The 13078-nt window shown below is 40.6% G+C and overlaps 1 protein-coding gene across 1 annotated transcript in view; it reads right to left on the reverse strand.

The window, feature by feature from the left end:
- The window catches only part of sema6bb (sema domain, transmembrane domain (TM), and cytoplasmic domain, (semaphorin) 6Bb), a 241739-nt gene that overhangs the window by 134668 nt on the left and 93993 nt on the right, over positions 1 to 13078 (reverse strand). The window contains exon 4 of the mRNA XM_048614179.1: positions 13011 to 13073. Coding sequence (XP_048470136.1) covers positions 13011 to 13073 — 63 coding nt within the window. The remainder of the gene's footprint in view (positions 1 to 13010; positions 13074 to 13078) is intronic.

The raw sequence follows: 13078 nt of genomic DNA on the forward strand, positions 1-13078 counted from the left end.
GCACATAGCTAACAACTTGTATTTCTATAGCAGCTTTTCTTTTGTAAAACATTCCAAGGCACGTCATAGAGGCATCACTGAACAAAATTTTAACAGTCAGCCATATCGGTAGATAACAGTACAAATGAGCCAAAACTTTAGTCAAAAAGATGAGTTTTCAGGAATGCCTTGAAAATGGAAAGATAGATTGTGATACCATGAGAGACAAGAAGGGATTTTTTTTTGAGTTCAGGACTTGCCACATGAAGACACAGCTGCCATTGGTAGAACTATCATGACTGGGGATGCTCAAGAGACCATAAACACAATTGCTGCTGGCTGCAAGTGAGCTATCTAGCCTAATTCCACTATACAACTCTAGCTCAATAGCCATCAAATTCTTGTTTAAATTTCTGCCTGTACCACCCTTTCAGGCAGTGAGTTCCCAACACCAAACCACCAGTTAGATGAAGGAAATATTTATCGTCTATTCCCTTCCAATCTTCCTGACAATTATTTACATTTATGCACCTTGCTTGCTGACCATTTTGCTAAGGAAAGTATCCAATCTGATCTAGATTCTTCATAACTTTATAAATCTCCAGTGATTCTCTATACAGCCTCCTCTGTTGCAGCCTCAGAGTCAGAATTCTCGGTTTGTAGAAACATTCTCATACATCTCTCTATCCTTTCCAGTGTGATTGCACTTTCCTGCAATGTGAAGACTGGAACTATAGGAAGGACCCCTAACCTGATATAATTAGTGGTTTGTACAGTTCTGCCTGCTGTTCCTTTACTCCCTCTGTACATCCCTCTATACAGATATCCCTCTGTTCCTTTACTCCCTCTGTACGTCCCTCCATACAAATGTCCCTCTGTTCTTTTACTCCCTCTGTATGTCCCTCTATACAGATATCCCTCTGTTCCTTTACTCCCTCTGTACGTCCCTCCATACAAATGTCCCTCTGTTCTTTTACTCCCTCTGTATGTCCCTCTATACAGATGTCCCTCTGTTCTTTTACTCCCTCTGTATCTTATAATTTATGATGTGCTATCTTGCATTGTATGCCCTCCCAAAACGGATGACTTCAATCTTCTCAAGTTTAAATTTCATTTGCTACTTTTCCCGCCCTACTGATCATTCATTAATATCTTCTTCCAGTCTAGATTTTCTTCCTCACATCAAACCCATTACCAGCTGTTAGTGTGAGGGAGGAACTGAAGGAAATCAGTATTAGCAGGGAAATAGTGTTGGGGAAATTGATAGGATTAAAAGCTGATAAATCCCCAGGGCCTGATAATCTACATCCCAGAGTCCTTAAGGAAGTGGCCCCCAAAACAATGGTTGCTTGGTGGTCATGTTCCAAGATTCTATATCGGCAGATTTGTTAATCTTTCCCCTTTAAGCTTAAATTGATAGAAACCATGAAAACGAAGGGATCCAGTTCTGAGTCCTATAGAGCTACACCGGAAAGAGGTTTCAAATTCCAGTCGGACCTGTCGACCATGCCCCTTTGCTTCCTGCCACTGAGCCAGTTTCAATTCAACTTACTATTTGCTCTTGAATTCCATGCGCTGTCACTTTTCTGACCAGTCTGTCATGTGGGACCTACATTAATTAGCTACTAAATAAATCCTCCTTGTTACCTCCAACTCATCTAATCAGGTTAGTCAGTTGTGGCCTTGCCTTACCAAATCCTTGTCTATAGTACTTGATGAATCTATGCTGTCCTAAAGGATAATTCATAATGTCCTTTACAATTTCTTGCAAAGAATTGCTCACCCCTGAGGTCAGCCTGACGGTCCTTTAATCACTTGGGGTCTATCCCTTCAACCTTTTATAAGCAATGGTACAAAGATAACAGTGCTCCCATTCTCCAGCACCAGACCTCTAAAAAGACAGGATTGAAAAAATGAGGGTGAGAACTTCTGCTTTATACTCCCTTGCTTTCCTTAGCAATCTGGGATAGAATATATCCAGGCCTGTTGATTAATCTGCTTTCGAAGATACCAAACCTCTTATTATATGCCTGCTCATTCTGTTTCTACAATCCAATTTTTCCCTCTTATCTCTGTATTTTCATCATTTAACCTGGAAGGAATGTTTGGGGACAGGGATGATGAGAAATAAAGGTATGGTATTTGTCTTATTCACCTGTGGGATGTGGGTGTCGCTGGCTGGCCAGCATTTACTGCCCATCCCTAGTTGCCCCTGAGAAGGTGATGGTGAGCTACTCTCTTGAAACATGGCAGTCTACGTGTTCTAGGTTGACCTACAATACCCTTATGGAAGGAAATCCAGGATTTTGTCCCAGCAGCAGTGAAGGAACAGCGATACATTTCCAAGTCAGGATGGTGAGTGACTTGGAGGGGAGATTGAAGGTGGTGGTATTCTCATGTATCTGCTGCCCTTGTCCTTCTAGATGGAAGTGGTCATGAGTTTGGAAGTTGCTGTCTAAGTAATTTTGGTGAACTTCTGCAGTGCATCTTGTAGATAGTACACACTGCTGCTACTGAGCATTGGTGGTGGAGGGAATGAATGCTTGTGGATGTGGTGCCAGTCAAGCGGGCTGCTTTGTCCTGGATGGTGTCAAGCTTCTCAAGTGTTGTTGGAGCTGTATCTCTCCAAACAAGTGGGGAATATTCCATCACACTCCTGGCTTGTGCCTTGTAGATGATGGATAGGCTTTCGGGAGTTAAGGGGGTGAGTTATGGTGAGGCACAGTGGCTCAGTGGTTAGCACTGCTGCCTCACAGTGCCAGGGACTTATGTTCAGTTCCAGCCTCAGGTGACTGTCTGTGTGGCGTATGTATGTTCTCCCCATGTCTGCGTGGGTTCCCGCTGGGTGCTCCAGTTTACTGCCACAGTCCTAAGATGTGCAGGTTTAGGTGGATTGGCCACGTTAAATTGACCCCTAGTGTGCAGGGATGTGTAGGTTGGATGGGTTAGCCATGGTAAATATAGGAACTGGATGATGGGGCTGGATCTGGTTGGGATGTTCTTCAGAAGGTTGGTGTGGACTCAATGTGTCAAATGGCCTCTTACTACCCTGTAGGGACTCTATGATACTCACCAAAGTATTCCTAGCCTCTGACCTGCTCTTGTCGCCACTGTATTTTAGTGGTGGGTCCAGTTGGGTTTCTGGTCAATGATACCCCCCAGGTTGTTGATAGAGGGCGATTCAGTGATGGTAACACCACTGAACAGTGGTGGCCAGACTATCTGTTATTGGAGATGGTCACTGCCTGGCAATTGAGTGGCAGAAATGTTACTTGCCACTTGTCAGCCCAAGCCTGGATACTGTCCAGGTCAGATTGCATTTGAACATGGACTGCTTCAGTATCTGATGAGTCACGGGTGGTGCTGAACATCATGCAATTATCAGTGAAAATCTTTACTTCTGGCTTTATGATAGAGGGAAGATCATTGATGAAGCAATTGAAGATGGTTGGGCCTATGACATTACCCTTAGAAACTCCTGCAGAGATCTCCAACAACTACATCCTTTGTGCCAGATATGACTCTAACCAGTGGCGATAGTTTGCCCCTGAAGTCCATTGATTCCAGTTTTGCCAGGGCTCCTTGATACCACACTCAGTCAAATGTAGCTATCATGTCAAGGGCTGTCATTCATCCCTCTGGAATTCAGCTCTTTTGTCCATGTCTGAACCAAGGCTGTAATGAGGTCAGGAGCTGAGTGGCTCTGGCGGAACCCAAACTGGGCATCACCGAGCAGGTTATTGCTGAGAAGGTGCTGTTGACAGGAGTATAGATAACACCCTGCCATCACTTTACTGGTGATCGAACATCGGCTAATTGGGTGGTAATTGGCCAGGTTGGTCTGCACTTGTATGGAATGGTGAAATGAGAAGGGGAGTAGGAATTGAGAAGTGACCATAAGTGAAGGGAACGTTTGACCATTCTGAGCACAATGTAAGGAAAGGGGAAACAGTGTTTTCTGGAAAATGCTAAAAGAGGATAATCAATGCAACAGAAAGGCTGGATTTCTGAAAGATGAGGACAAGTACACCCTCTCATTGTTCTGAGAAGGATGGGAAAAGATGAGAGAAAAAGTTAATGTAGTGAAATGGACATAGTTGTGAGTCCAGGAGTAATCCTTGGTTGAGAACAGAATTAAGAAAGACAAATTGAAACTGTCAGCATGAAGGAATGCATCATTAGAACAATGCCACAGATACATAGAAACAGGAAGAATGGAGTCCTCACAGGAAGTAGAATTTGAGGAAGTGTAGTCAAGATGGTTCTGGGAGTCAGTGGGCTCATACAGAATATTTGTGGATCGCCTAGCTCCAGAAATGGAAGTTGAAAAATCAAAGAAGGGAAGGGAAGTGGGAGATGAACCATGGAGATGAAAGTAAGGGAAGAATAGAAACTGGAAAATAATTCATGAAATATGCCAGTTCAAGTTGAGGACAGTAAATGCCATTGATAGAGTCTTCAAGGTGCTGGAAAATGAGGTGATGGAAGGCTATAAATGGATTGTAGAATTTTCCACACATCCTAGAGAGAGATAAACATTGCTAGGGCCAATGTGAGTGCCCATAGCAGCACCATTTATAGGGAGGAAACATGTGGAGTTGAAGGAGAAGCTGTTCAATGCGAGAAGAAGTTCATTCTGACAGAGAAAGTTGGTAGATGAGTACAGATTTGGCCACCTTTCAAGGAAGGAAGGGAGTGCTCAGATCATCCTTGTAGGGGAGAGAGGTGCAGTCAAATTGGATGTCTGTTATGAAAAATAAATGGTTAGGGTCAAGAAATCAGAAACTGTTGAAGTGACAGAGGTGATCAGTAGAGTCATGGGCATATATGTGTATCCTGCAATATAATTCAAGGCCATGTGTATAAAACATTGGAGTCTAGTACTCTAGCAAGCTAACAAAAATAACAAGGCAAGTGGTGTATTCTTTTGTGAGGTCTAGTAACTGACAGTAATAATTATTCTAGCTCTCACCATCAGCCAAGAATCAAAAGAAAAGGAAATCCAATAGGAAGACAGATTTTAATGTGACTATAAATTCAAAAGCTGCTCTGACATAAGATGTCTTGACAGTTTGTCTTTCAAATGCCTGGTGATAGGGGGAAAACTGTTGGTGATTGTGATTCTTAGAGCTAAGCTTTAGTTGAAGTCTGATGGATGGACAAGACACAAGAAGATGGAATAGAGAAAAAAGCACTTGCTTCAATACCTCCTTGTCTTATCACAGCTTTCAAGACGTTCCAAGACTTTCACATGAAATGAATCACTTTGAAATGCAGCCACTCTACTACAGGCAAACACAGAATTTGTTTTGTGCATAGCTAAAGAAAAATAACAAAGAAGGCTGACCAATTGCTTTGTTTTTGATGAATATGGGATTAATGTTGGTCACAAAACTAACCGAAACGTCAGCCTTTCTGCTCCTATGATGCTGCTTGGCCTGCTGTGTTCATCCAGCCCTGCACTTTGTTGACTAAGTGAACCTCCTGCCCTTCTTGCTTGTCATCTTCAATTTTAAATTATATTCTTGGAACACTAATGAGTTCATCCATAGTTCAGATGGATGGTTATCAGTTATTGTTTTTATGCCACGCATTCCAACTGCGGCAGTGTGGATAGCTTGCTTCTGATCGTAAGCTTGAGTGCAACAATCTCAGCTGACACTATAGTGTAGGCTCGCACTCTTTCAGGTGAGACATTAAACTGAGGTGCTTTTTACCTTCTTAGATGAATCCGATACGACAAACAGAGGAGGTGTTCCTGATCAATATTGTCACTCAATCAATATTACTAAAACAGATTATCCGGCCATTATCATGTTAATGTTTGCATGAGGGAAAATCGGTTTCTACAATACAACTGTGACTTGTCATAGAGTATTACTGCACAGAAAGACGATTTTCAACCCACTAAATCCACACCTATTTAATCTCATCACATTTCCCAGTACTAAGCCTCAAAGAAAACTTATATAGCTGTAAAGTACTTTTTGAGATCTTAATGCATTGCGGGTGCAATATAAATGCAAGGTACTTCTCAGATTAATTGGAACAAATTGATGAAGCTCTGCCCTCAGCTGAAGGTCAGCACCTTTGACCATATGGCATTCCCTCAGTACTGATGTGTCAATCTACATTCAAGAACTCACATGTTGAAGCTGAAACCTGTCTTATCGTTCCCACTTAGGCCAAGAATGATGCATTCTTATATTAAAAAATACTGTGGACATTCAACATCTTTCCACAGTTTGCAACAAAATTATAAACGAGGTTTTCCAGAAGTATTTGGCTTGCAGTCAAGTGAGGGGTACCGTAAAACCAAAAAATAAAATGAAACATAAAAATGTGAAAGTAGTAATAGTTAGGAGAAGGGATATTATTGGCCTATTAGATTGTGCTTCTTGCACAATCACAATGGGCTAAATGGTTTCTTTCTCATGCTGCATGTTTCTATTAGAGCCATTTGATTGATCGGTTAAAGGCTCCAAAGCAAGGTGTCTTTGAGAGTAGTCCTGCAACAAGATCCGAGCCCTATCTGACTCATTCAACTCACTGGACAAGCGAATTCGCAATTGGTCTGTCTGCCTGAATTAATAGAGTCACAAGACATGGAAACAGGGTCTTTGGTCTAACCAGTCTGTGCTGACAATAATTCCAAACTGGACTAGTCTCACCTGCCTGCTCCTGGCCCATATCACTCCAAACCTTTTCTTTCATGTACTTACCTAAGTGTCTTTTAAATGTTGTAACTCTGCCTACATCCACCGCTTCCTCTGAAAGTTTATTCCACCTGCAAATCACCCTCTGTGTAAAAAATTTACCCCTCATGTCTTTTTTAAATCTCTTTCCTGTCAATCTTTTACTCGCCCAGATTTTCACCCCAACTGGGCCTGATTACAGCTGATCCAACCCTCAACAACTTTGATGTGTGACTGAGTCCTCATTCAGCCTCAAATGTTCAACCTGCCTCGTCTTTGTTAAACCATCCAGTCTGTATCACTGACATCTCCAGTCCTGCCTACGGAAATAACCCTACGTCTGAGGAAACAGGAAGAAACAGAGAAGCCTCCTTGCATTTATGCAGCACCGTTCACAACCTCAAATCTCTTTACAACCAATGAAGAACTTCTGAAGTGCAGTCACTGCGGTAATGTAAGATACGAGACCACCAATTTGCACACAGCAAGCTCCCACAAACAGGAATATGATGCTGACCAAATTGTCGTTTTCTTAGTTCAGCTGACTGAAGGTTAAGTATTGGTCAATTGCACCAGCAACAACCTCCTACTGGCTGCCTATGGTCCTCTAATGTCCTTCAATAGATGGCACCTTTGATGATGGACATTATGCTCAGTGTCAGTTTGGATTACAATGAAAGAAGAGTGTGTAGGTTATTGTGGCTGTTTGTTGTGGATGTTAGCTACATTGTACCCTCTTCACTTCCATTGTCACCGTCAGAGAAGTAGGTTTACTTTTCAGATAGGAACAGGGAGGATGGAGTGGAGTTGTAGGCCAGCACAGACACAGAGATTGGGTAGACATATTTGGCACAGCCACACTTGCTGGTCTTTATAGATCAACTGCTCAGCAACTGGATTTAGTGAGTCTTTGGGGAACCAAAATGCTTCTGAGAATCAGCTCAGTGGAGTGCAGAGGGGAGGTTTCCAGGTTTAACCAATAATTTGGGTTGAGTTTGTTGTTCTCAGCAAGTTGGGTGTAATGATTGACTCTCGCACTTCTTAATTGAGGACAGGAAATATCAGTTAGGACTCACTAGCATCTAGTCAAACCTGCAGGAAATATGTAGTTGCCTGTGATTACTTTGTTTAGTTAAATAGCTCGTTGAATTCAGTATCTAGGCCTTTACAGGAAGAACTGCCAATTGGGTGAAATTCTAAAGGGCCCCGGGGACTCAGGAACTAAACTCCAGCACAATTGAACGAAAAAAAAATTAAAAATTAAATCTGTGATCTGCTGCATGCTAATGTCATTCTGTTCAGTGAGAGGCTGGTACATAACTCATCCCAGTCAGGATCCTCTTGTCTTGGATTACTCTCAGTGAAATGTTCTGCTGCAATCAGCAATCCTTTGGAGCCAAGCATCTTGTAAATTTGTACAGAAATAGAAGTCCCTGTATCTGTTCAAAAATGCTACTTCATCACTTCAGAGCAAAAACTACATTAATTATCAGCTATTACATTTCAATTACTTTTCCCATTTATTTTTCATGGGTGTTGTTCCAAAAGTCTGTGAGGGAATTGTTCTTCATATTTAGTAGAATAAAACCACCACTTTCAAGCAAATGACAGACAAAAGGGAGGAAAAATATCTTGTAGAACATTTTATCTGGGTAGAAATACTGTACAGAGAAACAAGTTACATGCATGCCCTTTTACTGCCTTCAGGATTTACACATCCCACCAAGGCATCATTTCTAGGTATGATTTCTGGTGAATTTCCAAACCTGAATATTATCTCTCTCATTTAGGTTTTGGTCACGAGTTCTGGGTGTAAACAAAACAAAGAGCAATGTGGTTAACAACAGCAATTGTCTTTGTTTTTAATCTGAGACTCAAACAATGGACTCACACTATGGAAAGATAGAGAAGAAAGGTCAAAATTATGTCCTTTAATTGGGAGATCAGGCCTATAGAGCAGGGTTAGTGCAAAAATAAATCATTCTGTAATGGTAGTTCAACTTCAAAGAATTTCCAACATTTAACTCCTCCTCACTCAATCCGCACCCTCTAATGTGTTAACTATTCAATGTTTCAATCTAGTTTAGGTTATCACAGAAATGAAAAGTTATAACAAGAGTTATTGCACTACCATATTACTCTCTGTTACAAAAGATACGTTATAAGGACAATTCAAGCACTTGAGGTTCTAAATTACAAAAGAACAGACTTGTGTTTCATTCACTGAGGAACAAAAGATTGACAGAAGACACAACACACATCTTCAAAAGGCAGAAAGACATGGACAATTTAAGTATGAGCAAAATCAAAACATGAGGGCTCGTGAAAATCTAAAATACACCACTCTTTGCACATTGAGATAGTAAGAACTGCCGATGCTGGAGTCAGAGATAACGCAGTGTGGAGCTGGAGGAACACAGCTGGCCAGGCAGCATCAGAGGAGCTTTTTCAGAAAAGATGACGTTTCAGATCGGGACCCTTCTTCAGACCCGAAAACATCAGCTTTCCTAAAAAAAAGCTCCTCTGATGCTGCCTGGCCTGCTGTGTTCTCCAGCTCCACACTGTGTTATCACTTTTTGCACATTATTAGCTCTCAAAGAACTGACCCAGAACTAGCTAACACAGAGGTAAAAGATAAAGGTTTACACAAACATCACAGATGCTAGATTTTGGGAGACCTTTCTACCCTCAGATCTACAAATGCTCACCAAACGTATTGGTGCTGCCATTGCATCTCTGCAAAAGTGAGTTGGAAACTGAATTGAATGTTACAGAGATAAATAATAGATGGTAGATAGCCACATATTCCAATTGACCTGATGTTTCCTCATGCTGTCGGAACCATGTTGACATGAGGGGTTGATTTCAGTGGTCTTGATATTTGTGGAGGATGGCTGGCTCAGTAGCTGTTGAAACGACCCTCTATTATAACTTGGCATTTGAAGAATCTGCTGGAAGTCAGTTAGCTTAGTTGGCTGGATGGCTGGTTTGCAATGCAGAGTGATGCCAACGGCACGGGCTCATTTCACACACCGGCTGAGATTAGCATGATGGACTTCCCTTCGCAACCTCTTCCCTCACCTGAATCGTGGTGACCCTCAGTTTAAAACACCATCAGTTGTCTCTCTCTAATGAGACAGCAGCCCTGTGGTCTGGTAAGACCATGGTAACTTTACCTTTCTAAAAATATGGGAGACTGCAGGTCATATTTATACAAAACTTTCCGAAAGAACGAATGAATTTTGAATACATCTGGGGTGTGGAAGAAGCAGTCTTTAAGGCTTAAATGGCCTTCCCTAAATCCATTTTGTAAAAAGTCTTATTATGTGAAGATATGCTCCAAAAGACTGTTTATGCAAGGCTTCATTGGTAGCAATCATGTTTCAAACTGAATCCCTCCAGGCTGTCAGTTCATAAAACTGGCCCGAGTCTCCAATGTTATACGGGGACATTGTGAAAGGTGTTGTACTTTACACAGTTCTACCTATTTCTATAATTACTCCAAGTGGAAATGGAAGATATAGTATTGGAGGCACAGCAGGTTGTCGGCCCTGGTTCGTATTTCTTCCTCTTATCATCTCAAAACAGATTAATTCACTATTTGTTCCATTGGTCCTTGTGGGACATTGTCGGGGAAGGCTGATTATTTTATTTGACTACATAATAATTAATTATGTAAAACCTCATCAAAACATTTCAATGTGAAATGCACTCAAAAAGCACTAATAGGATTCATTGTTTATAGGAATTTAAGGTCTCCCCTAGAGGAATAACGAACCAAATCTCCAGGGTGGTGCTGAACTATCCAAATGCAAACACCCGGGGTCAATCTCAGTTGGAGCCAACTTCAGTCTCTCTTGGATCTATCAAGTTTCCAGTTCCTGATTCTTATCCAATGACCTTACCAGGACCATGGCTATTAAATAAGATAAGGCACAACCGTAATGCTATAATGGTCAAACAACCCAGCAGTGCTGTTTGTTAGGGTTCTCACATGGACAATGGTTAGTCGAGTTCTACAGCATATTTGCTCTTAAGTGAGCTCTAAGAAAGAAAGCTGAGCAGAACACCTTATTTTCCTGGCAGGATTTCTAACTGTTAGAAATGTTTTATTTAAAATCTTTGAAGTAATTTCCTGAAGAGGCATTCCATCTCTGCAACTGAGCCTGTGATCCATTGTCAGACTTGTCAAGCTCTGCATTATTAATTGCATGCTGAAAAACTATCACTCATTTGTTAGGGACAGTGAAAAGCTAAATTTTAAACAGGTTAAGAATTGTTTTATTTCCGCTTGAGAGGAAAACACGCATTGATTTTTCCTAACTCTATTTTCATCCATTTCTCAAAAGTTTAAAGCAGGATTTATTTATTTATGGGATTGATTTGTGTCACTGGCTGGGGCTAGCATTTATTGTCCATCACTAATTGTCCTTGAGAAGATAGTGGTAACCAGCCTTCTTGAACTGTTGCAGTCCATTTGATGCAGGTACACTCACAATATTGTTAGGGATGGAATTCCAGAGTTTTGACCCAATGACAGTGAAGGAAAAATGAAATATTTCCAAGTCAGGATGGTGAGAGGTTTGGAGGGGAACTTGCAGATGATGCTCTTCACATGTATCTGCTGCCCTGGTCCTTAAAAATGGTAGTGGTTGTGAGTTTGGAGGGTAGGGTCTATGAATCTATCCTGAATTTGTGTAGTGCATCTTGTAGATAATACACACTGCTGTGGGGTGGGTGTTACAAGGAGTGAATGTTTGCAGATGCAGTGTTATATCTGAATGGATATGAAAATTCATATTCTTTATATTAATAAAAATCTATTTTAACTTCCCTTTTTACTTCTACCTTAATAAGAGAACTTGACAAGACAAACTTTAGTAGACTGCCATTATTAGACTACTGAATGGACTTGCTAGCTTCAAATAATGCTGATCTTGCTAACGTTGATCTTGCCTTGTACACGCCCTGTGAAATACAGCTGTATGCCTCTGTCAAAGTCTTTTTGATCTGTGCATCCTTTGCTTACTATGATCTGCTTGTACTGTTCGTAAACAAAGCTTTTCACTGTACTTCAGTACATGTGACAATAAATCAATCAATTAATCAATAAATCACAATTTAAATTACAATAAAACACACCTTGCAACTTGACATAGGCCTGTAGATTTCATTTGATGTATATCCCCATTTCTTTTCTCTCTTCTCATAAAATGCATCACCTCACTGCCATAGAAGACTTCATCTTGAATCCTTGGATAAATTCAGCTGCACTTGGCACTCATCTTAACTTTCAAACTGAAGCTTTGGACAATATCATGTGAGCTTTTAAATCTGACACTTATTGTTATTAAATTACAAGCACACTGAAGTTTTCTCTGAAGAGCACAACACATTTTTCAGGCAAATAAACATTGGGACTTGAAGTATGTGCTTCCAGATAAGATGTTCTTCTGTAACATCTTCCAATTCCGACATAGGGCTATGACATCTGAAACATTAACTTCAGTGACTTTTCCTTTCTCATGGATATCCCCGATCTGCTCAGCAATTCCAGCATCCTTTGTATTAATTTCAGATTAGTAGCACTTGCAAATATTTTGCTTTTGCAGTTTTTCATGATGATCACCAAAAATGGTTATTTACACAGCATACCCAAGTTACCTGTTTATCTCTGCACCTGTTCTGTTTGAAATATTTCAAAAAATAGAAAGTGTTGCCTAAGCATTTTGTCTTGCACTCAGAAGGATAATTACAAGAATACCTAGTTATTAATCACAACATTTGTATTACTCCTTAATATAAATTGTGATTGCATGAAATTTGCCATTCTTATGTTTGACTTGACAAAAACAAGATGAAGTGTTTTGGTGAAACAACTCACTTTTCAGCAATACTACTGCCAAAACATTTCAGTTTGTTAGTCAGCAAAGATGACAACTTTCATACTGATGTAAATGCTGTCATACATGCAATAATCTGACCCAGAGCAACATTCTACTGCTCCAAACAAAGTTGAACTCAACATGTTGTGTAGAACCAGGAAGAGCCAAATTGATATGCAGGCTTAGACTGCAACCAGAACCCAGTGTGAGGTCAGTTGGACATGGAATATATGTAATAAAATTAGATGATTAAATTTGTCTGAATTTTGAGATGCCTCTGTTTTGATCAGTGAACTAGAAATAATTAATTGCAAAACCAATTACATGGACAGCTAATAAATCATGTTTGACAATATAATTCAGTGATAATAAAAATGGAAGATACTGCCCCTCAGGCACAGAGTGACACAGTTGCTGAACTTAAAATATACCAATTTGTTTGGAGGTGTACCTCATTTTTGCCTTTCATTCTGCAGATATCAATGTCATGTTGATTCGATCGCCAGGTCAGCTTCTGTG

Source organism: Rhincodon typus, chromosome 29, assembly GCF_021869965.1.
Source record: "Rhincodon typus isolate 14 chromosome 29, sRhiTyp1.1, whole genome shotgun sequence".
NCBI classification, from domain to species: domain Eukaryota; kingdom Metazoa; phylum Chordata; class Chondrichthyes; order Orectolobiformes; family Rhincodontidae; genus Rhincodon; species Rhincodon typus.